Genomic DNA, 24,626 nt, shown 5'->3' on the forward strand with positions numbered 1-24,626 from the left:
GCCTCCTACCAGGAAGCACATGATTTGATTTTTAAATTACTGATGTTCACTTTGGTCACTTGACTGGTAAAGATGGTCTTTTCCAGGCTTCTCCCGTTGTGGATTTTTCTTTCTCCTTTATAAGGAATAAGTATTTTGTTGGGAAGTACTTCAACGTACCTGAAAATATCCATTCCTCATCAAATTTCTGATTTATTCATTTATTTACATCAGTATGGAGTCTTAGTTTCCTATTTTATTTAGTAGGTTGTGATATGTTATTAATATTGCATTTTGATGTTCAAATATTTCCAGATTGCCAAATATTCAGTAGTAATCTTTTCAAGCTACCTTCTATGTCCATTTGACATTTAATCACTATTCTTTGAACATTTTCTTACTTTTTGACATCAGATGTTCCAGGCTTATCTTGTATAGAACCAAATGCCTTTTGAAAAAAGCTTCAAAGTCTGAGGTGTGATTTTGGCTTTGTATAGTGAAAAATATATGGCATCTGTGGAATCTTTTTACTCAGCCTAATTTTATGGCATTTATAATTTCAACTAGTATTTCTTAAGCACTTCTGAACCAGGCAATAGGGAGATCTACAGTGCATGATGAAAATCAAATATTATAGTTGTCAGATGTAAGCCAGGTAAATTCAGGTAGTGTCAATAAAGGATTTATCTTTTAAGAAAAAGACCTAAACTTGAGGTTCCCTAAAAGTTAGGAGGATTAATGTTATCTTCGTTTTTTAGAAGCCAACATGGTAGAGGCTTATGTATGCAGTAGAAAATGGATGTGCAGTCCCTCTTCTCAAAAATTGGATGTCTAATTGGGCAACCCAAGTAACACAAGCATGTAGGCCTTGAAGATGGCTCTGAAATTAGACCTGGATTTGTATTTTAGCTCTATTGCTTACTGCTTTGTACAAACTTGGTAATGGTTTTAAACTTAAATATCACTGTCACTTGATTAGATTCAAATAATGCAATTTGTCAGGAATATAACAATACTGTAGTTTTCTCATTGTCTCCTATTAGGAAGCACATGATTTAACTTGTTATATAATAAATAATAAACTAATAAAGTGAGAATGACACCATCCATGGATCTTACCAAGATTATGCAAGCTGCTAGCACAGGACCTAGTATGTACAAGTGCTCAGTAAACCCAAGGTTCTTTTCACCCTGTTATAGATAGGGTGGTAATGAGGGGTTTGTCTAAGATAGTGTGCCTATAAACTTTAATTTTCTCATATGTACAAAAAGGATAATATAAATCTCACAAGTTAGTTTTGAGAATTAAGTGAAATAATATGTGGAGTACTTCATAAATTGTGATTGTAATGCTGTATGCTATTTTTAATTTGTATTAAGGAGAAATTTTTTTATATATTGAGGGGAGGTATTATAGGAGAGACAGACTGAGCTTTGATTTGAAAGAGGGGAGCAGTGCTGTAAATGCTAATTTGATCCTTACATATTGAATACAGGTTCCAGTGACTTTCTGTAATCACTTTGGACTTCTGTTACGTTTCTTGTTTCTATAAGTAAATGTGGCATTTAAATGTAGTCTAAATTGTATGATGGAGTTTAGGAAGTATCAGATTAATGAATTTTGAGTTTGCTGCTTTTTTTAGAATCTATTAGCATTAGCAAGGAAAATGGCTTTTTTTCTTCCAAATAGTAATAAGGAATGCTATAGCTACTGTAGTCCATGGTGTTAATAGTTGTTTGGGTGTCAGATTTCAGCTTTGTTTGCTGTTGCCTATTGATAAATGGAAATATTCATGGTATTAATACTACTGTTTTGGCCATGTTATATTTTAGATTAGAGGCTCAAGAACTAGTCTTAGTAAATTTATTCTGAAAAATAGTTATCACTAATTAATAAAATATTTAGAGGAAATTACTGTTACTGCTTGTGTAATAAATCAGACTAAAGATTATTTATAGTTTCTGCCTTGGTTTCTTTTTAGAATACCAAGGATATATGAACCAGTAACATACCTGATGTTTATAGAAATGCCACCTTCATATATATATGACTTTTTCATATATATAAAAGACTTTCTTTAACTGATTTAACTTTCTTTTGCTGACTCACAGGAAGTTAGAATTTGAAGATTATCTTAGAGATTTCTTATTTTATAGGTGGAGACTAAGAAATAGGGAAGTTGTTACTTGCTTAATATTTAATATGTAATACAGTGCATGATTTAGGAGTTGATAGTCTTTGTATCTGCCATTATTTTATAACCCATGTTTATTTCACCTCTGAAAGTATAGTCAATTCTAGTTTTTAATTTGGGGCTCAGTATGGTTTGTAGAAAGAGCACTGAATTGCATCAATCCAAAAATTTGAGTTCTAGGTGTGGCTCTGCCATTAATTCTTAGAGTAACCTTAAGCAAGTCACTATCCCAGTAGATTTTTTAAAAGTTCTTTAGCTCTCTACTTTATGATTCCTTAATCATTATTTCCATTCCTTTTATTACTTAGTTAATTTTTGCTTTGCTGTTTGGTAAACTTGGTTAAATAAATTCATCTTGATCTTTTTAGGTTGATTGTTCTAGACCTTCAGCAAAACACAGGAAAATAGGTACCTCATTTCGTGATACTTCTCTCAAAGATATTTTAGTGCTAGCATGCTCTCTTCTAAAAGAGGTAAGTTATTTAGTAATTCAATATCCTAGTTAGAATACTTAGGAAATTTTAAATTTCAAAAGAATTTCAAATGAATCCCCTCTGCCCCACCCTTTTTTGCCTTTTTAGAGATATCATGGACAATCTTAATTTTTAAGTACAGTAGATTTGCACAAATCTGTAAGAGGTTCTAAAAGATTCACTTTTACTTACTAGGGGTATAATTAGAGTAAAATCCCAAGGGAATTTAGTAACTTGATTTTAGGTGGTAGTTTCATTGCCTTCCTACCGTAGATTATTTATTGGAGAAGCTAATTCAGACTTAAGTTTTTTTATTGCCCTGCCCATATTTTAGTGGAGTACAGATGAACAGTGAAATGACAGTAAGTTTTCATAATTCACCAACCATTATATTTATTCATAACGAGCCCAGGTAGTTAGCTTTAATAATTTCTTTGGGAAATAATATTTTCCCATTTGCTACTTAGTGCCTTAGTGAAACTAGGGATAGTGTAATTCATAATTATATTGTGTTCTCTCATAATATAAGGACACTGTCCTGCTTCTCAAGCTTGTTAATTGGTATAGTACATTTCCCAAAGTATGTTCTGATAATTACCAGTTTCTACTTATTTTAGTTCTGTAGTATAGTGACATAACTGCCATCCTAGGCCAGACTGAAAGACCCCCTATTATTTTAAATTTTTTGTTTTAGTATGGAAAATTTTAACATGTACAAAAGAAGATGAGATAGTATAATAAACTAACCCCCTTGGACCCATCAACCAATTAAGCAGTAACAATTCATAAACCAATGTTGTCTCATTTTATTCTTACTTAACTACTTTATTTCTTTTTGTGCTACTCTTGAAGCAGAATCCCAAGCTTCCTATTTCCTTTACAAATATTTCATGATGTATCTCTCAGAGATATAATCTATTCTGGTTGTGTTAGAATGGACATTTTGGGGGTCAGGATTGTTCTCCAGAAGCATGTGAGTGTCCCTCCACTTTCAACCGGCTCTGAGAACCTTTGTTAGCTGAATGTAGGTAATTTATGTATGAAGTTCCCCCCACATTTTCTTGAAGAATACTATATTTTCAGTTTGTTCCAGGCAAGCTTTGAGCTAATGAATCCCTTACATTTATATATTTGTGTGGTATAAAGTATTTGTCCTAAAGTTACTTCTTACAACTTTAGAAGGTGACCTACTGTTTGCATAGAAGTGTAAAAGTTCTTATTCCTGTTTTATAAAATAAAATTTGAAAATATTGTAGGTTTTTGTTGATAGTGATTTTATAATTTTTTCTAGTATGTACAACAGCATAACTTTGTGAACTTTTTATTTTACTAATTTTAATTTGGTATTGAGGAATTATTTAAATTAGTGAAATGAAAATTGTTAGCTGACTTATTTCATAATGTTTTATTTGAATTTGAATTTTCTTCAGGTTTTCGCCAAACCTTTAAATCTTCAGGATCAAGGTCAGCAAAATTTAGTGATGCAAGTCTTGAAACTGGTCCTCAACTGCCTTAACTTTGATTTCATTGGCAGTTCAGCAGATGAATCTGCAGATGATCATTGTACAATACATATTCCAACAACCTGGAGAACAAGTAAGAAAAAGTTTACTGTAATGAATGGTAAGCATAAAAGGCACAAAATTAAGCAATATAGTTGCCTTATGTGCAGTTATCCATTTTTTGCTAGGCAATCAAAAACTTCAAAAGGATTTGTAATTCAGGGTAGCTGCTGATACCCAATATTGAATTTTCTTTTTTCTGATTCTTATCATTTTAACTTCCATATTTTGATATTAGGAAGGGGAACAAATAGCCTTGAGTTAGGGGGAAAACAGGTTTGGGTGTGAAAGTGAAGAGTTCTATTTTGAAACCTTCAGATAAACAGAATGGGAGAGGTTATAACACTTGGCTTCTCAGGAAGCTACTTGCTATATAAACCAAGAAAGTGGAAGATATGGCATTTGGGAAAAAGGAGCTTCAGTACCTGATGACAATGAACAGACACACAGGTGCGATAATTATATAACAAATTTAGGAACAACCAGTCCAAGTTGAAGGCTCTGGGAGGTAGGATTAGGAAAATGGAAATGACAGGTTATTTGATACTATTGATCATGTAGAAAATGACATAAAGAAAATTTTGCAAATCTGTCAGAGCATTTGGAAAGAATTAGTGACAGATACACAACTAAGCACATAAAAGATGCTGCGATTAAATCCACAGAGTTTTAGAAATGTAATGTAGTCATAGTATATTCCTTGGCTCAGCTGTTAACATCATTTATATAGTCATAATAAATGTAAATACCTAGAATTGATTTAATCCCTAATTGATAGAATAGTGGATGGATTTGGGGAGAGGTTGAATTGTAGATGGTGGTGTGTGGGTGGTGAGGTGAGTGCTTAGATAGCTAAAGCCTTATACACTGTATCATGAACTCATTTATTGTTTAAAGTAAAACAAATAAATAGTAATATAGTATGTTGTTTGAAAACATGAATGTAAATATTAATAGCTAAGAGCTGAAAGGTGGTTGGAATGGGGTAGGATTATAGCTGCTTTTTGTTATACTTTTTTTTAGTACTATGTACTTTCTGATACTATTTGAATTTTTAAATGGTTACATTACTTGAATATAGTAAAAAAATTCTCCCAGTAAGAACTGTAGATGCTACATAGAAGTAAGGAACATAATAGCCAATTAATTTCTATCTCTGTATTATATCATCTTTCAAAGAAAATAGCTAGGATTTGGAAAGGAATTAGGCTTAACTGGAAACAGTACCACATGCAGAGGTCTTGGAGTTCTTGGTTTGTGTGATGTCTTACTAAGTTAAGATCACTGAATTGAAAGAAATGGTATTAGAAAATAATTTTTTTTTCCAGTTTTTCTGGAGCCAGAAACATTGGATCTTTTCTTCAATTTGTATCATTCACTTTCACCACTACTATCTCAATTAGTAAGTAAAAATAATTCATTATTTCATTAAAAAATACCTGTAATCTTTACATATTTATATATGTACTTTATATATACTCTGTATATAAAATATATTTATTCTTCATATGTTTACTTTTTTTTTTTTTTTTTGTGAGGGCATCTCTCATATTTATTGATCAAATGGTTGTTAACAACAATAAAATTCTGTATAGGGGAGTCAATGCTCAATGCACAGTCATTAATCCACCCCAAGCCTAATTTTCGTCAGTCTTCAATCTTCTGAGGCATAACAAACAAGTTCTTACATGGAGAACAAATTCATATGTTTACTTTTTGAAGTTCTACTTCTGTTGTTGATTGGGTTTACCTCTCACAAGAAATGCTTACTTCTTCTGGGATTTGTATTGCTTAAGCTGTTTGTCAGATTCTGTTTTTAGTGAGCAGTGCATTCTATTTCACTGGTGAGCCAGAACCAGTAGCTGCTGATCTGCCAGAGCCAAGACAACCTTCAACCTCTAAGTATATTTTTCTTCCTATTCAGTGTCTGTTCCTTCTTTTGGGCCTCAGTCCAGTAATTGGCATTCCCCACCTGTTAACCTTCCCTTCACTTACCCTCTCTCTAACTCTTTCTCAACCCTCCAAACTCTTCAGTTTCCCAGGCACCTCCCATCAGATATCTCTGAATGAGAAGCAAAGGGGATCTTCTCACTTGATTTTGTGCTCATCACTCTAGTTGTTCATTTATTGTTTGAATCAAAATCTGTTGTGTGCTTAAAAAGTTCTTGAAACTCTTAGTTCTATAGAGCTTTGAGACTATGGACCCTCGATTTGTGGAATCTAAAATAGAGATCAGGCAAGATTTAAAAAAGAAGGAGAAGCTGTCAGTTTAATAACTAGGCTTGTAGAAGTTGGGAAATTCTAACCTTGCCATTTCTGAAGAAAGATGTTCCAGATTTAAGTACATGTCAGCACTGTGTTACTATGTTTGTTTAGATATGTTGTCACCTAGAAGGGATGAACAGATTCATAAAAATACTCCCCCCTGCTTTTTTTTTTTTTATTAAATAAGTCTCCTTTTGAATTAAGGGCTTTAAGGTAGTGGTTTTTAAATTGGGATTCACAGGACACTCATGTTTCCAGATGGTGCCACAGAAATTTAGCCAGAATAGTCCTGTTTCTAGGTGTCTAAAAGCCATGGTTTCAATACAGTTATGTTTTGCGATAAAACAAATATAATACCGTGCTTAAAAAATGAAGTGGAAAACAACTGCTTTAAGAAAAGTAGCTAATATTGATTGAGCATGCCCTATTGTATGGTACTTATCTCACTTCATCCTCAAATTGGCCCTGCAATTTAAGTATTATTACCCTCATTATGTAGGCAAGGAAACAGACCCAGACTGTATTAAGTGACTTTCTCCAGGGCAGCAAACTAAATATTGGAGCTGAGGTTCAAACTCCGATGTTTTTGGCCCCCAAACCCTGAATATTTTTAATACACCAGTAGTTCCAAACTTTCTACATATAAAAATTGTCTAAGAAATTTTTGTTTTTCTTTGTTTTTTTTTGTTTTTTTTTTTAGCAGTAAGGTCTATGCCAAATGGGAGAATATCTAAAAAGGCCAATCTCTGATTTTTGTCCCTATTCTTACCTTTGCAAAGAGAGCCAGACATTTTGTGTGAAATCTCTTAATTGAAATACTTAAATGTTGATAGCTAATTCTATTTTTTTTTAAGTGGGAAGCAAACATACATGGACCAAAAAACAAAACATATGTAGGCCAGTTTGGCCTGAAAGTTGCCAATTTGGGGCCTCTCACTTAATGGTCAAAAGACTTCAGTGGGTATCAGTAGTAGAATTAGGAACCCAAGGAGTGAAATTGTCTGGTAAAGTACTAACATTAGGAAGATAACTAGGGCACAGATAATCTGTAGGAATTTTTACGAGTTATCTTAACCCTTCCAGCAGCATTTTCCAAATTGTTCCTTAAGATATTAAAGAATAGTATGGGTAAGATGTTCTGTCACGAAATAAATTTAGGACATGCTAGATTAAGTAAAGTAGATTAACTAAAGGTTACAGAATTTTTTTTCCAGCTGCAGAATATTGCAGTGCATAATTTGCAACATTTCTCAAACATACTCTACCACAAAACCAGGTTTTCTTTTTGGTAGAACACCTAGTTCATTGGTTCACAAACAGAACTGGACATCAGAAGCAATTGGGAGCCTTTTGAGTGTATGCATGTCCAGGCTGTGCTGTAGCATACTTAATATGTGAAAAAATATTAGGAAAAAATACACAAATAGGAATTTCAGTAATGGAGTTGAAGGGTGGTGGGTTGTGGTGGTGATTGGTGATGTTTAGCTTTCATTATTTTTGGATTCTTAAATGCTTATCATTAAAATAAAAAAATATATATATTTTTGTAAAGACTAGTGTTCCTTACATGTGGCCTTAGGTACTTTTAAAATTGAAATGAATTTTGTTGTTCCTATTTTTAGGCACTTTCATGTTTAGTTCAGTTTGCTTCTACAAGAAGGTCCTTATTTAGCAGTCCTGAACGTGCCAAATACCTTGGTAATTTAATTAAGGGAGTAAAAAGGATACTTGAAAACCCTCAGGTATTTATGAAGTAATTTAATTAATACTTAGCATATAGATACAGTTTTTCTGCTAAAAAGTGCATAACAGACTCATGACTTTATTATGATTCTGGAAGAAAATATAAAGTATCATATTTATCTTCCTTAGATCTCATTTGTAGTAGAAATGGGCAGTTTTTAAAAATGGAATTTTCCCCTCAGACTTATGTATTCTTCCTCTTTTATTTTTTCCATTCTTTTAGGTAAATATGAATAAAGGTTATGTATTATCATGCTCTGCTTTCTACCATTGTATGGCTATTCTTTGCTTGTACTTCTTAAATTACTGAAGTGATTAGTTCAGACTTATATCTACCTTCTGAACTAGAAGACTCAATGTAAATGTGAATGTTAATATTGGAATAAGTGGCTTTAAATTATGAAATAATGTCTTTTTGCCCTCTTGTGGACAAATAAGAGTTTGTAGGTTTCAAAATCCATTCCATATATTAACTACAAAGCTTCAATGGTAATACTCATTGGAGAGAATTGCAAAGCCATTATTAGTGATTTTGAGTGCCTAAATAAAATTTTTCACTTCACTTTTAGTTTTGTTTTTGGTTTAAAATATCTAATGCAAGTACAGATTTTAAAAGGTTAAATGATGATTTAAGGAGGCTTATTTAAGTCTCTTGGTTATTAATAACTTGAGAGGATATAATATCTGTACATAGAATGTGCTTACTCTGTAAAGAGCAGTTGTTTTTGCAGGTTATTCTCAGGAGTATTTTATGTGTTGTGCATTTGTTTTATCTTTTCAATGTTATCACAACTGTGAAATTTATATGTTTTGCTTACAAATGGAATTTTACCATATAGTTTAAAAGTTTTAATCATTTAACTATCTTCAGTCAGTATGTGAAGATAATATCTAATACCAGATAATTCTCTTAATTGATTTTCCAACATCCTCACGTTGATTTTTCATGGCTGTAAAAGTTAGTTTGAATATTACATCAATTATTTTAAAATTGCAAACTTGTAATGAAAGACTTATGAATACAAAATATATTTTTGTAATTTGTCGTTAGTAGATAGACACTATTTTATAGTCTTTCATGGAGTTCATGAATGAAATTTCTTAGAAACTCTTTCAGTGTTAAACAGATATTTTTTGAATTCTGTTTGATGCCAGCTAGAGTGTAAAATGTTCAAGTTTTGAAGATAAAACACGTGTCCTGTTTTCAAGGAGCTGCCAGACAACTGGGGGCACCAGTTTTGGTCTTTCCTTTTCACTTACCTTCCCACAAAAGATACCTCCATATTGGATAGTACTTCTGTTAAACTTGCTGCCCTATATTGCAGTAATTTATCTGAATGACTCTCCACTTAGCCACAGGGAGTTGCTTGAAGGCACAATGCCTGTAAATACTCAATAAATATTTGTTTGAATTTGAAGAAATTTCTATTGTTTGTGTATGCATATATGCCATTTAACTTAAGTCCAGTTGGTATTTCTCTTTTCCAGGGTTTCAAGAGCCCATTGCTATTTTTCATCTTAAATATTTTTCAAGTCCTTTATTGACTTTTGTTTAAGCTACACTATATGCATACACACAAACACACTCAACACTCATGCAAATTTTTTGTGTAATATAATGGGTTCCAAACATAATTTAGTCATCATGGTGCAAAACTTCTGCTAAAGTCTCTACTTTGGATTCTTTATTATTGATCATTGATGACCACATTAAATCCAGCAGGAATCATTTGTTTTATTTCACTGGTATCTATCCATTTGACACAAAGTACCATAAGTACCCATGAAAACTGGAAAACAATAAAATACTCTTGGAATTTTGATAGGTCATTAGCTTAGTTGGTTTTTAAGTTTTTTAAAAGCCTTTCTTTTTGTCTCATAATTTAGGGTTTGTCTGATCCAGGTAATTATCATGAATTTTGTCGATTTTTGGCTCGTTTAAAGACAAATTATCAGCTGGGAGAATTAGTTATGGTGAAGGAGTATCCTGAAGTTATCAGATTGATTGCTAACTTTACCATTGCTAGCCTACAGGTAAATAAAAATATATAATCGATGTTAAACTGTAGATAGCTTTAAAACAATATCTTGGTAAGATTTAGTGGGACTTTTTGAAAACATCTTTTAGAGTACTTCGCTAAAATGTGCATTGCAAGGTTTTCAATAAAAAGTTCATTGTAACATTCTATAACAATAAAAAATTAGAGACCATCTAAATAAAACTGAAGAGTGAATTGAGAACCTGTAGCAAAAACGAGGTGAGGAAATATTAGAAAGTGTTACAGATTGTTTTTGGAAATTTCTTTTTATAAGTTTGAGGGAATGTTTTAAAACCATCTTTCCCACATGATAATCAACTTTGTGAGAAAATATGCATGGAAAGAAAATTAGAAGGAAGTATATTAACACTTTAATGGTGATTATCCTTGGGTGTTAGAATAATGAGAGATTGTTGGTTTCTCCATTATACTTTTTGCACCTACAAAATTTGTTATGTCATTGGTTGTATAGTCAGAATGAAAGTTAATTTTAAAACATGTGTTTAGTAGTTTTGCTTCTGTAATTCTTATTCTATGAAGATATAATGTCATTTAAATAACATTTGCTTTATTTCTTTGTAGCATTGGGAATTTTCTTCCAACAGTGTTCATTATTTATTAACTCTGTGGCAAAGGATGGTAGCATCAGTTCCTTTTGTGAAATCAACTGAACCCCACTTATTAGACACTTATGCACCAGAAATCATGAAGGCCTTTATCACTTCTCGGTTGGAATCTGTTGCCATAGTTGTGAGGTACTGAAAACTAAATGTTTATGTTGTATTTTCATCTTTTCCATCTTGGAATTTTTAAATTTGAGGTGTAATTTACCTACTGTAAAATTTGCCATTTTTATTGAACAGTTTTATGAGTTTTGATAAGTACAAGCAGTTCTGTAACTACAATCACAACCAAGATATAGACTAGTTCCAACACTCAAAAGAGTTTTTTTAGGTCCTTTGGTAGTCAGTCTTGCTCCACTCTCAGCCTCTGGCAATTGCTGATTTGCTTTGTTTCCTGATAGTTTTGGGCTTTTGTATAAATGAAGTGTGAACTGTTGTATAAATGAAATCATATGGTATGCAGTTTTTTAGCCTAGCATCTTTTACTTAGCATAATGCATTTGAGATTCCTGTGTTGTCAGTAGTTCTTTCCTTCTTTGTTGCTGAATAGTATTCCACTTTGTAGATACATGGCAGTTTGTTTATCCATTCATTTGTTGATGGACATTTGGTTGCTTATATTTTTGTCAATTATGAGTAAAACAGCTGTAAACATTCCTGTACAGATTTTTGTATGAATGTAAGTTTTTATTTTTCTTGGGTAAATACCTAGGTGTGAGGTTCCTTGGTTGCATGGTGTAAGTGTATATTTTACTTTATAAGAAACTGCCAAACTATTTTCCAGAGTGGCTGTATCACTTTGCATTCCTACCTACCAGCAACATATAGTAGATTGGATTGCTATGCATCCTCACCAGTACTTGATATTGTCAGTTGTTAAAATTTTTATTGTGGCTTAAACAGTCATTCAAATAGGTGTGCAGTGGTACCTAATTATGGTTTTAAATTGTATTCCCTTAATGACTACTAATATTAAACATCTTTTTATGTGCTTATTTACCATTTGTATGTATTCTTTGGTAAAGTCCCTGTCAAATCTGTTGCCCATTTTTTAATTGGTTGTTCATTTTCTTATATTGAGATTTGAGAAATCTATATATTCTTATCACAAGTCTTTATCATATGTGTTTGGTAAATATATTCTCCCAGTCCATAGCTTGCCTTTTCATTTCCTTAAGTTTTTCAAAGAGCAGAAAGAAGTTTTGAAGTTTGATGAAGTCCAATTTATCCTTTATTTTTACTTCTAGAATGTCTGTGGTTCTAGAATTTACATTTAGTTCTGTGTCCATTTTGAGTTAATTTTGTATATGATAGGTAAGGCTCAAGGTCCTTTTTTTTTTTTGCATATGGATGACCAATTATGCCAACACCATTTGTGAAAAAGACTATCCTCTCTTCATTAGTTTTCCTTTACATTGTTTTCAAAAATTAATTGACCACATACATGTGGTTTCTAGACTCTGTTCTCATTAATCTATGTTTCTCCTTCTGCCAATACCCTATTTTGATTATAGCCTTACAATAAATAACCTTTGAAGTCAGATAGTATGAATCTTTTAACTTGGTTTTCCCTTTTCAAATTGTTTTGGCACTTTTATGTCCTTTGCTTTTCCATGTAAAGTTTAGAATCATCTTGTTGGTATCTACAAAAAAATCCTCCTGGAATTTGAACTGAGATTGCATTGAATTTGTAGGTGAATTTAGGGAAAGAATTGACATCTTAGCTAGCAATATTGAGTCTTTTAGTCAATGAACATGTTTATCTTTTAATTTTTAAGCTCTTCTATGATTTCTTTCATCAGTGTGTTATAAAATTCAGCCTTCAGATCTTAGATATATTTAATTAGATTTAATTTAGTATATTATGTTTTCTGGTGCCTTTGGAAAAAGCTGTTCGTTAAATTTCATTTTCCAATTTTTCATTGCTAGTATATAGTAATACAGTTGAATTTTATATATTGATTTTGTATGCTTGGGTCTTGGTAAAGTCACCTGTTAGTACTGAGCATTTTTGTGGTTTCTTTGGTATTTCTTATGTACATAGTAATCATGTCATCTTCAAATATAAACATTTTATTTCTTACCTCCCAATCTGTCTTTTATTTCTTTATCCATGATGGAGTTTTTATTTAACATAAATACAGTTTATTTGTAGTGAATAAAGTACATCACATTCTAATGTTCTGCAAACTTGTTCTCATATTTGCAGAGATAATTTAGATGATCCACTGGATGATACTGCTACTGTGTTTCAACAGTTGGAGCAGTTGTGCACTGTCAGCAGATGTGAATATGAAAAGACATGTGCTCTTCTTATACAGTTGTTTGACCAAAATGCACACAATTACCAAAAGCTTCTGCATTCAGCTTCTGGAATAACTATGGAGATGGCAATTCAGGAAGGTTAGTAACTTTTATATGACTATTACATGGTATTATGTCAAACTTTAAGTAGCTTCATTAATTGCTTTAATAATTTTACTGAAAAGTATTTATTTCTCCCAGTTCCTGGTTCCCTAATAAGCCATTAATTTTATTAACCATATAGGTATTTTGGTGGTTTGATGGTTAATTTTCAGTTTTCCATTATAAGGTTTGGAGGAAATATTTCTGTGGAATCAGTATCAAGAAAACTGATAATGATCTTTGAGTAGAGTTTATTAACTTACACTTTAACTAATCATGTTTCCTTCTTTGCTATAACTGACTGGTAATTCAGAGCCCAACTTCAGCCAGTAAAAAAATATATGAAGACCTCATCATGGTTTTGCATTAGTGTATTAGCCTTCATCATGCCTTTATTTTATTACTTTACTTCCTCAATTTTTTAATTCCTTTATTTTTCTTTACTCCTTGATTGAAGGAGGATTTATTTATTAATGGAAGGAAGATAGCAGGGAATAAAAATAAGTACATTTTTCAGATTTGTAAAAATGAGATGAATTATGAGAATGGAACTGGCCTCACACATTTCTATTAGGAAACTCTTTGATGGTATTTTCAGAATTTTTTTTTTCTTTCATATTTGACTCTCTTATCTTGCTTTGGAAAGTGAGTGGTAAGGGATGATAGTCAAACTTAAATGATTTCTAAACTCTTTTAAAAATTTCTTTAAAAGATTGTTCTTTGTATTTGCATAATGACCTCTTAAGATACCTTTTTGTCATCTATCTGTTTTGTTTTTCAGTCTCACAATTCTTCTGAGAAGCTAAATAATAGAGTAGTAGTTCACCTTTTGTACTTTAAATGTGTTCTTATTTAAATTAGGATCTCATTATTTATAAATTACCAGGGAGAACTAACCTGTTTTGCAGCATTTAGTCTTTTCATGATTGATTTCTTCTTTTAGTAGAGTTCTGAAAATTATTAAATACCATATACGTACAGAAAGAGATTTATATATATTGAGACATAGTGACTAGCAATAACAAACACTGTCTCATAACTTAAAGAACAGGTCTTAGAGTAAAGATAGACTTGAGTTTCTATACTTTAATAAGAGCTCTTTGTTCCTGGGGGGAGTCGGGTGGGAGGTGAATTTTACTTTCATCTCAATTTATTTAACCCACAGCTGAAATATGTTTTATTTCAAAGATCAGCAATTTTAGAATTTCAGATAGTACTTGCTCAGGAGTACATGCTACTGAAGATATTAAGAGAATAAAAAGATATGTAGATCTACTGTTGAATCAGAATATATTTCAACAAATGTGTGAATCTTAAATACCCTAAAGCAAAAGAAAAGTGTTCTGGAATGTTACTGCTTTTTTAAAAAGCACTGAAGTTAGACCAAGGGATACAGTTTTGTTCTAACAGACATTTAGGTTAATTGTAAGGATAAGGAATGCATGGGTAAAATCAAACATTCCTATCATGTTATGTACATTCTATTCCTGTTATAATTTGCTTTATTTTCAGAATTGTAGTTTGTAGTATTAGTTTCCCTTTATTGGTATTCTTGCATATACTATTCATTGAATAAATGAGTTATGACTCAAAAAAAAAAGACCAGGTCAATCCCAGTATCTTTTTTTTTTTTTTTTTTAGATAATTATTTTTTATTGAAGGGTAGTTGACACACAGTATTACATTACATTAGTTTCAGGTGTACAACACAGTGATTCAACATTTATATACATGATAATTCTAAGTACCAGCTATCACCATACCAAGTTGTTACAATATTTTGACTATATTCCTTATGCTATACATTACATCCCGGTTGCTTATTTATTTTACAATTGGAAGTGTGTACTTTTTCTTGGTTGTTGTTGTTAGGGCATCTCTCATATTTATTGATCAAATGGTTGTTAACCACAATAAAATTCTGTATAGGGGAGTCAATGCTCAATGCACAATCATTAATCCACCCCAAGCCTAATTTTCGTCAGTCTCCAATCTTCTGAAGCATAACGAACAAGTTCTTACATGGAGAACAAATTCTTACATAGTGAATAAGTTACATGGTGAACAGTACAAGGGCAGTCATCACAGAAACTTTTGGTTTTGCTCATGCATTATGAACTATAAACAGTCAGTTCAAATATGAATACACATTTGATTTTTATACTTGATTTATATGTGGATACCACATTTCTCTCTTTATTATTTTTAATAAGATGCTGAAGTGGTAGGTAGATACAACATAAAGGTAGAAAACATAGTTTAGTGTTGTAAGAGAGCAAATGTAGATGATCAGGTGTGTGCCTGTAGACTATGTGTTAATCCAAGCTAGACAAGGGCAATAAAACATCCACATATGCAGAAGATTTCTCTCAAAACAGGGGGGGTGAGGTTCTAAGCCTCACCTCTGTTGATCCCCAATTTCTCACCTGATGACCCCCCTGCGACTGTGCCTGTCTTACAATCCCAGTATCTTTATTGTTCACTTTGTTCCTCTATCCAAATGTGTCCTCCTTTTTACCAGCACAAAATATTTGAAATCTGGAATATTGTATTTATCATTTGATGCCTTTTCTTTATAGTTTTATTGCATATGTACAAATTCTGAAAATCGTGCATAGTTTTGCATATTTTTCATTTTATACAAATGGTATCGAACTGTATTAATTTGTCTGCAACTTGCTTTATTATCTTTTCTCAGTTATTGTATTTATGAGATGCCATAGCTATAGTTCCTTTATTTGTGCTGCCACTGTTCTGTTGTTTAAATATATCACAATTTATTTATGCATTTTCTTGTCAATGAATATTTGTGTTTTCTCTGTTTTTCGGTAGTGCAATGAGTGCTGCTGGAGAGATTGTTATGTGTATCCATTACATAATCAGCTCCAGTAGATAATGAGAATGCCAAGCTAGTTTACAAGGTGGTTGTATTACTTTATATCCCACCCATTCCTGCTGGATCCTTGCCAACAAGCTCATAATGTCAGACTTAAATTTTTGCAGGACTAGTTAAGGTAATATACCTCATTGGGTATTTTATTTTTCACTCCCATAATTAGTAATGGAGTTTAGTTAGGTTTATTGACTGTTAGTTGTGTCATCGTCAGTGATATATATATGTCCATGACTTTTGTTCATTTTCCCCTCACCATTTGGAGTGTTGATCTTTCTCTTACTGATAAACCTCTTTATATATTTTTGACACTAATCCATTAGTTATTTGAATTGTAAACATTGCTGCCAAGTTTGTGACCAGTCTTGACATTTCACTTTAATGTGTCTATTCTTATTTTCATATCAAATTTTATTTTAATTAATTCACCTAATCTTTAAAGAGCTAATACATATACATTTGTTCAGAAAAGAGAAATTAAAATATGCTCTATTCCAGTCCTATAATCTGTCCTCCCATTCTGCACTCTAACAAGTAACAATTCTTGCTAGTTTTGCATATCTTTCCAAAATTTCTGTGTGTAGTTTCTGTATGCAGTTTCTGTACACAAGCAATTATTAATACATAAATTCTTCTCCCTTCTTATTTACATGGGATGTATTATATACCACATTTACTGTTCTACTTTGCTTTTATTATTTAACAATGTATTTTTTTAGTGATTTTCAAGTGAGTATGTAGAGAATGCTTAGTTTTATAGTTACTTATTTTATTTTTTGAATGTACCATAATTTACTTAATGATTCCCTCCAGTGTTGAGAATCATTTGAGTTCTTTGCTATCTTCTGCAATTAAATGTAATACTATACAGATTAACCTTGTACATATGGCATTTTATATGTATGCAAGAATATCTTCAAGATAAATTTCCAGAAATGGAATTACTGTTGGGTGGAAAGGTTAATGTATTTATAATTTGTATAAATATTACCAAATTGCTCTCTGTAAAGACTTTATCAATTTATTTGCCTACCATCAATATATGAGAATGTTTTCATACAGCCTTCATAGGACAATATTATCAAGCTTTTGAATTCTTGGCAATTCTACAGGCAAAAATTGTTTTTTCAGCATAATTTAACATTATAATTTAACATTCTCTTATCCAGTGTGGTTAAACATTGTTTTAACTGTGTGGTCTTCTTCTTCTGTAAGTTAACTAACTATTCATCTTCTTGGCTCATTAAAATTTTTGTTTTAGTCTTTTCTTGTTGATTTTTAACACATCTTTATATATATTTTTTTAATTTTTAAAAATTTTGATATCATTAATGTACAGTCACATGAGCAACATTGTGGTTACTAGATTCCCCCCATTATTGAGTCCCCACCACATACCCCATTACAGTCGCTGTCCATCGGTGTAGTAAGATGCTATAGAGTCGCTAGTTGTCTTCTCTGTGCTATACTGCCTTCCCTGTACCCCCACACACATTATGTGTGCTAATCGTAATGTCCCTATTTCTCCTTATCCCTCCCTTCCCTCCCCAGTTTCTTTCCCTTTGGCAACTGTTAGTTCATTCTTGGGTTCTGTGAATCAGCTGCTGTTCTGTTCCTTCATTTTTCCTTGTTCTTATGCTCCACAGATGAGTGAAATCATTTGATACTTGTCTTTCTCTGGCTTATTTCACTGGGCATAATACCCTCTAGCTCCATCCATGTTGTTGCAAATGGTAAGATTTGTCTTCTTCTTATGGCTGAATAATATTCCATTGTGTATATGCACCACCTCTTCTTTATGCATTCATCTACTGGTGGACATTAGGTTGCTTCCATTTCTTGGCTATTGTAAATAGTGCTGCGATAAACATAGGGGCGCATGTCTTTTTCAAACTGGGCTGCTGCATTCTTAGGGTAAATTCCTAGGAGTGGAATTCCTGGGTCAAATGGTATTTATATTTTGAGTTTTTGAGGAACCTCCATTCTGCTTTCCACAATGGTTGAACTAATTTACATTCCCACCAGCAGTGTAGGAGGGTTCCCCTTTCTCCACATCCTTGCCAGCATTTGTTATTCTTAGACTTTTCTATGTTGGCCATCCTAACTGGTGTGAGGTGATATCTCATTGTGGTTTTAATTTACATTTCCCTGATAATTAGCGATGTGGGGTATCTTTTCAGGTGTCTATTGGCCATCTGAATTTCTTCTTTGGAGAAGTATCTGTTCATATCCTCCACCCATTTTTTAATAGGGTTGTTTGTTTTTTGGGTGTTGAAGTGTGTGGGTTCTTTATATATTTTGGATATTAACCCCTTGTCGGATATGTCATTTACAAATATATTCTCCCATTCTGTAGGATGCCTTTTTGTTCTTCTGATGGTGTCCTTTGCTGTACAGAAGCTTTTTAGCATGATGTAGTCCCATTTGTTCATTTTTGCTTTTGTTTCCCTTGCCCAAGGACATGCATTCAGGAAAAAATTGCTCATGTTTATATTCAAGAGATTTTTGCCTATGTTTTCCTCTAAGAGTTTTATGGTTTCATGACTTACATTGAGGTCTTTGATCCATTTTGAGTTTACTTTTGTGTATGCGGTTAGACAGTAATCCAGTTTCATTCTCTTGCATGTAGCTGTCCAGTTGTGCCAATACCAGTTGTTGAAGAAGCTGTCATTTCACCATTGTATTTACATGGCTCCTTTATTGTATATTAATTGACCATATATGCTTGGGTTTATATCTGGGCTCTCTCGTCTGTTCCATTGGTCTATGGGTCTGTTCTTGTGCCAGTACCAAATTGTCTTGATTGCTGTTGCTTTGTAGTAGAGCTTGAAGTTGGGGAGCATGATTCCCCCCACCCCTGCTTTATTCTTTCTTCTCAGGATTGCTTTGGCTATTTGGGGTCTTTTGTGGTTCTATATGAATTTTAGAACTATTTGCTCTAGTTCGTTGAAGAATGCTGTTGGTATTTTGATAGGGATTGCATTGAATCTGTAGATTGCTTTTGGCAGGGTGACTATTTTGACAATATTAATTCTTCCTATTCTTGAGCACAGGATGTGTTTCCATTTATTTCTATCTTCTTTAATTTCTCTCATGAGTGTCTTGTAGTATTCAGAGTATAGGTCTTTTACTTCCTAGGTTAAATTTATTCCTATGTATTTTTTTTTTTGATGCAAATGTGAATGGAATTGTTTTCCTGATTTATCTTTCTGCTAGTTCATTGTTAGTGTATAGGAATGCAACAGATTTCTGTGTATTAATTTTGTATCCTGCAACTTTGCTGAATTCAGATATTAGATCTAGTAGTTTTGGAGTGGATTCTTTAGGGTTTTTTTAATGTACAATATCATGTAATCTGCAAACAGGGACAGTTTAACTTCTTCCTTACCAATCTGGATGCCTTTTATTTCTTTATGTTGTCTGATTGCTGTGGCTAGGACCTCCAGAACTATGTTGAGTAAAAGTGGGGCGAGTGGGTATCCTTGTCTTGTTCCCAAACTTAGGGGAAAAGCTTTCCACTTCTCGCTGTTAAGTATGTTGTTGGCTGTGGGTTTGTCATATGTGGCCTTTATTATGTTGACATACTTGCCCTCTATGCCCATTTTGTTGAGAGTTTTTATCCTGAAGGGATGTTGAATTTTGTCGAATGCTTTTTCAGCATCTATGGAGATGATTATGTGGTTTTTGTCCTCTTTTTGTCGATGTGGTGGATGATATTGATGGATTTTCGAATGTTGTACCATCCTTGCATCCCTGAGATGAATCCCTTGATCATGGTGTATGATCCTCTGGATATATTTTTGAATTCAGTTTGCTGAAATTTTGTTGAATATTTTTGCATCTATGTTCATCAGAGTATTGGTCTGTAGTTTTCTTTATTTGTGGTGTCTTTGCCTGGTTTTGGTATTAGTGTTTCTGGCTTCATAGAATAAGTTTCGAAGTATTCCTTCCTCTTGTATTTTTTGGAAAACCCTAAGGAGAATGAGTATTATGTCTTCTCTAAATGTCTGATAAAATTCAGTGGTGAATCTGTCTGTTCTGAGATTTTGTTCCTGGATAGTTTTTTGATTACCAATTCTATTTCACTGCTGGTAATTCATCTGTTTAGATTTTCTGTTTCTTCTTTAGTCAGTCTTGAAAGGTTGAATTTTTCTAGAAAGTTATCCATTTCTTATAGGTTATCCAATTTGTTAGCATGTAGATTTTCATAGTATTCTCTAATAATTGTTTGTATTTCTGTGGTGTCTCGTGATTTTTCCTTTCTCATTTCTGATTCTGTTTATGTGTGTACGTGGATTCTCTTTTTTTCTTAGTAAGTCTGGCTAAGAGGTTTATCTATTTGTTTATTTTCTCAAAGAACCAGCTCTTGGTTTCATTAATTTTTTCTGTTGTTTTATTCTTGTCAATTTTATTTATATCTTCTCTGATCTTTTATGTCCCTCCTTCTGCTGACTTTGGGCCTTATTTCTTCTTCTTTTTCCAGTTTCAATAATTGTGAATTTAGACTATTCATTTGAGATTGTTCTTCCTTCTTTAAATAGGCCTGGATTGTTGTATACTTTCCTTTTACAACTGCCTTCGCTGCATCCCACAGAAGTTGGGGCATATGCTGTTCTTTTCATTTGTCTCCATACATTGCTTGATCTCTGTTTTAATTGGTCATTGATACATTGATTATTTAGGAGCATGTTGTTAAGCCCCTATGTGTTTGTGAGCTTTTTTGTTTTCTTTGTACAATTTGTTTCAAGTTTTCTACCTTTATGATCTGAGAATTTGGTACAATTTCAACGTTTTTGAATTTACTAAGGCTCTTTTTCTGGCCTAGTATGTGGTCTATTCTCAAAAATGTTCCATGTGCACTTGAAAAGAATGTGTATCCTGTTGCTTTTGGGTGTAGAGTTCTGTACATGTCTGTTAGGTCTGTCTGTTCTAGTGTGTTGTTCAGTGCCTCTGTGTCCTTACTTATTTTCTGTCTGGTTGATCTGTCCTTTGGAGTGAATGGTGTGTTGAAGTCTCCTAAAATGAATGCATTGCGTTCTATTTCCTCCTTTAATTCTGTTAGTATTTGTTTCACATATATAGGTGCTCCTGTGTTGGGCACATAGATATTTATAATGGTTATGTCCTCTTGTTGGACTGACCCCTTTATCATTATGTAATGTCCTTTTTTGTCTCTTGTGACTTTCTTTGTTTTGAAGTCTATTTTGTCTGATACAAGTACTACAACTCCTGCTTTTTTCTCTCTATTGTTGGCATGAAATATCTTTTTCCATCCCTTCACTTTTAGGCCTGTGTATGTCTTTGGATTTGAGGTGAGTCTCTTGTAAGCAGCATATAGATGGGTTTTGCTTGTTTATCCATTCTATTACTCTGTATCCTTTGATTGGAGCATCCATTCCATTTACATTTAGGGTAATTGTCAGTAGATATGTACTTATTGGCATTGCAGGCTTTGAATTCATGGTTACCAAAGGTTCAAGGGTAGCTTCTTTACTGTCTAAACATCTACATTAACTCACTTATTACACTATTATAAATGCAGCCTGATGATTCTTTATTTCTCCCCCTTATTTTTCTTTCTCCTCCACTCTTCATACATTAGGTGTTTTATTCTGTACTCTCTTGTGTTTCCCTTGACTGCTTTTGTAGATAGCTGATTTCATTTTCCCTTTAGTTAGTATTTGGCTGGTCTACTTTCTTTGCTATAGTTTTATTTTCTCTGGTGACAGCTATTTAGCCTTAGGCATACTTCCATCTAGAGCAGTCCCTTTAAAATACACTGTAGAGATGGTTTGTGGGAGGTAAATTCCCTCAACTTTTGCTTATCTGGGAATTGTTTAATCCCTCCTTCAAATTTAAAGGATAATCTTGCTGGATACAGTATTCTTTGTTCGAGGTCCTTCTGTTTCATTGCATTGAATATATCATGCCATTCCCTTCTGGCCTGTAAGGTTTCTGTTGAGAAGTCTGATGATAGTGTGATGGGTTTTCCTTTGTAGGTGATCTTTTTTCTCTCTCTGGCTGCTTTTAATTCTCTGTCCTTGTCTTTGATCTTTGCCATTTTAATTATTATATGTCTTGGTATTGTCCTCCTTGGTTCCCTTGTGTTGGGAGATCCATGGACTTCCTTGGTCTGAGAGACTATTTCCTTTCCCAGATTGGGGAAGTTTTCGGCAATTATTTCTTCAAAGTCACTTTCTTTCCCGTTCTCTCTCTGTTGTTCTTCTGGTACCCCTATAATGCGAATATTGTTCCGTTTGGTTTGGTCACACAGTTCTCTTAACATTCTTTCATTCCTAGAGATCCTTTTATCTCTCTCTGCCCCAGCTTCTCTGTATTCCTGTTCTCTGATTTCTATTCCATTAACAGTGTCTTCCACCTTAACCAGTCTGCTCTTAAATCCTTCCAATGTTTGTTTCATTTCTGTTATTAACCTCCATAATTCATCCCTTAGCTCTTGCATATTTCTCTGCAGGTCCAACAGCATCCTTATGACTCCTATTTCAAATTCTGTTGCAGGAAGATTGGTGATTTCAGTATCAACAGGCCCTCTCTCTGGTGTTTCAGGGACTTTCAACTGAACAAGGTTCTTCTGCCTTTTCATGATGATGGGAGTGATCGCTGGGAAGTGGTGTGTGTGTGTTAGCTGGGAAAATAAAGTCCCTTCCTGCTTGCTGGTCACCTTGTCCATCTCCACTACCTGTGCCAGTCAACTGCACACAGGGAGCAGCCTCTGGGTTAATCCCCTAAACTACCATGGGCAGAGCAGCCTTCAAGATGGCCCCTGGCACTGGCGGAAGTTGCAGGCAAGGGGCGTGTTTTCTGCTGCATCAACAGAGCCCCTTCATGCTTTCCATACTCTACACTGGTCTCTGCTGCCTGTGACGAGCAACCACACACAGGGAGCAGCCTCTGGGTTAATCCCCTGTGCTGCCATGTGTGGGGCGGCCCTCAGGATGGCCTAATGCACTGGCAGGGGTTGCAGGCGAAGTGTGCATGTTCGCCGCCAGAACAAAGCCCATTTGTGCCTCCTGGACTCTGCACTGGTTTCCGCTGTCTTTGCCAGTCAACCGCACCTGGAGAAGCCTCTGTGCTAAGCTATGTGGTTGTTTTGGTCAGGGCTGTTCCCTGGCTGTTCCATAGCAATTGTGGTCAGCTGGTTTCCTTGCAGTGCCGGCAGCTGAAGGAACGGTAGGCTGCTTATTGTCACGTGGGCGTTCAGAGCTGCGTTGCCACCCAGGGGGTTAGGGCACCTGAAGTTCCTTAAAGTTCCCAGCCTGCTGGGCTCAGTGTGCAAGGAAGATTTTGTATACCTGTTAAACCCTTGTCCCTTTTGGACTTTTAAAGCCCATGTTTTTCTTTTGCCCCAGGGCAGCTGGATGTGGGAACCTGTTTGCAGTCCCAATCTTGGACCTTGCTTTTCTGCTCCTTCAATATTCAGTGCACCATGCAATTTGTGTCTGTGCTCCCAGTGCAGACCACCAGGCCACCAGGGCTGGTTATTTAGCAGTCCTGTGCTTCCACTCCCTCCCCACTCTGATTCCCTTCCTCCTGCCAGTGAGCTGGGGTGGGGGAGTGCTCAGGTCTCATCTTGCAATGGCTTTGTATCCTACCCTTTTCCGTGAGATGTTGGGCTCTCCCAGATGTAGTCTGGCTTGTGTACTATATCTTCCGGTCACTCTTTTAGGAATAGTTTTATTTGCTGTATTTTCAAAATATATATGGTTTTTGGAGGAAATTTCCACCACCCTACTCATGCTGCCATCTTGAGAATCCCCCCTTCATACATTTATTTTTAACTTCATTATTTTCTGCTTCATACTTCTGATTTATTTCGCCTTTTGTTTTCTAATTTTGGTTGGAGACTCCACGTCTTTGATTTTTAGGTTTTTAGTTTTTGCTAATAAAAACATTTAAATCTATACATTTCACTTTAAGCATTGCTTTAGCTGCATCTCATGCATTTTAACGTGTTATCTCTATTATTTAGTTAAAATTTTTCTAATATGGGATTTGTTTGTTAGTTCATGGATTATTTAGAAGTATACTTTTTATTCCCAGAATATTGGGGTTTTCCTAGCTTTCATACTGTTATTGATTTCTGATTTAATTCTACCTTGGTCAAATATAATTTTGTCTGATTTCAGCCTTTTTTAATTTACTGAGACATTTTTTATGACCCATTATATATTCTGTCCTGGTAAACATACCATGTACACTTGAGTATGTACTTTACAATCATTAGGTATAGTCACATGTGAATAGCAGTTAAGTCAGTATGGTTAATAGTGTTGTTCAGGTATTCTTTGTTTTTATTGATTTTGTTTTTTTGTCTTTTTTTCTGTTTTGTTTATTTTGTTTTTTTCTAATATCCAAATATGATTGTGGAATTGTCTATGCTACTTAAAATTGTCAGTTTTTATGTACACATTTATAATTGTTTCTTTA

General features: G+C 33.8%; 1 protein-coding gene across 3 annotated transcripts in view; it reads left to right on the top strand.

Moving 5' to 3' along the window:
• The window catches only part of RANBP17 (RAN binding protein 17), a 383,252-nt gene that overhangs the window by 54,543 nt on the left and 304,083 nt on the right, over nucleotides 1-24,626 (top strand). For 2 of the 3 annotated variants that reach the window (XR_008993699.1, XM_036884800.2), the window contains exons 6-12: nucleotides 2,543-2,647; nucleotides 4,078-4,243; nucleotides 5,538-5,611; nucleotides 8,097-8,216; nucleotides 10,105-10,251; nucleotides 10,839-11,011; nucleotides 13,089-13,282. Coding sequence is in view for 2 of the 3 variants with exons in the window: in XM_036884800.2 (XP_036740695.2) it covers nucleotides 2,543-2,647; nucleotides 4,078-4,243; nucleotides 5,538-5,611; nucleotides 8,097-8,216; nucleotides 10,105-10,251; nucleotides 10,839-11,011; nucleotides 13,089-13,282 (979 nt within the window). In the remaining variant the exon portion in view is untranslated. The remainder of the gene's footprint in view (nucleotides 1-2,542; nucleotides 2,648-4,077; nucleotides 4,244-5,537; nucleotides 5,612-8,096; nucleotides 8,217-10,104; nucleotides 10,252-10,838; nucleotides 11,012-13,088; nucleotides 13,283-24,626) is intronic. The other variant, XM_057491712.1, reaches the window with a different exon arrangement.

The sequence above is a fragment of the Manis pentadactyla genome, chromosome 2 (genome assembly GCF_030020395.1).
Source record: "Manis pentadactyla isolate mManPen7 chromosome 2, mManPen7.hap1, whole genome shotgun sequence".
NCBI lineage: Eukaryota > Metazoa > Chordata > Mammalia > Pholidota > Manidae > Manis > Manis pentadactyla.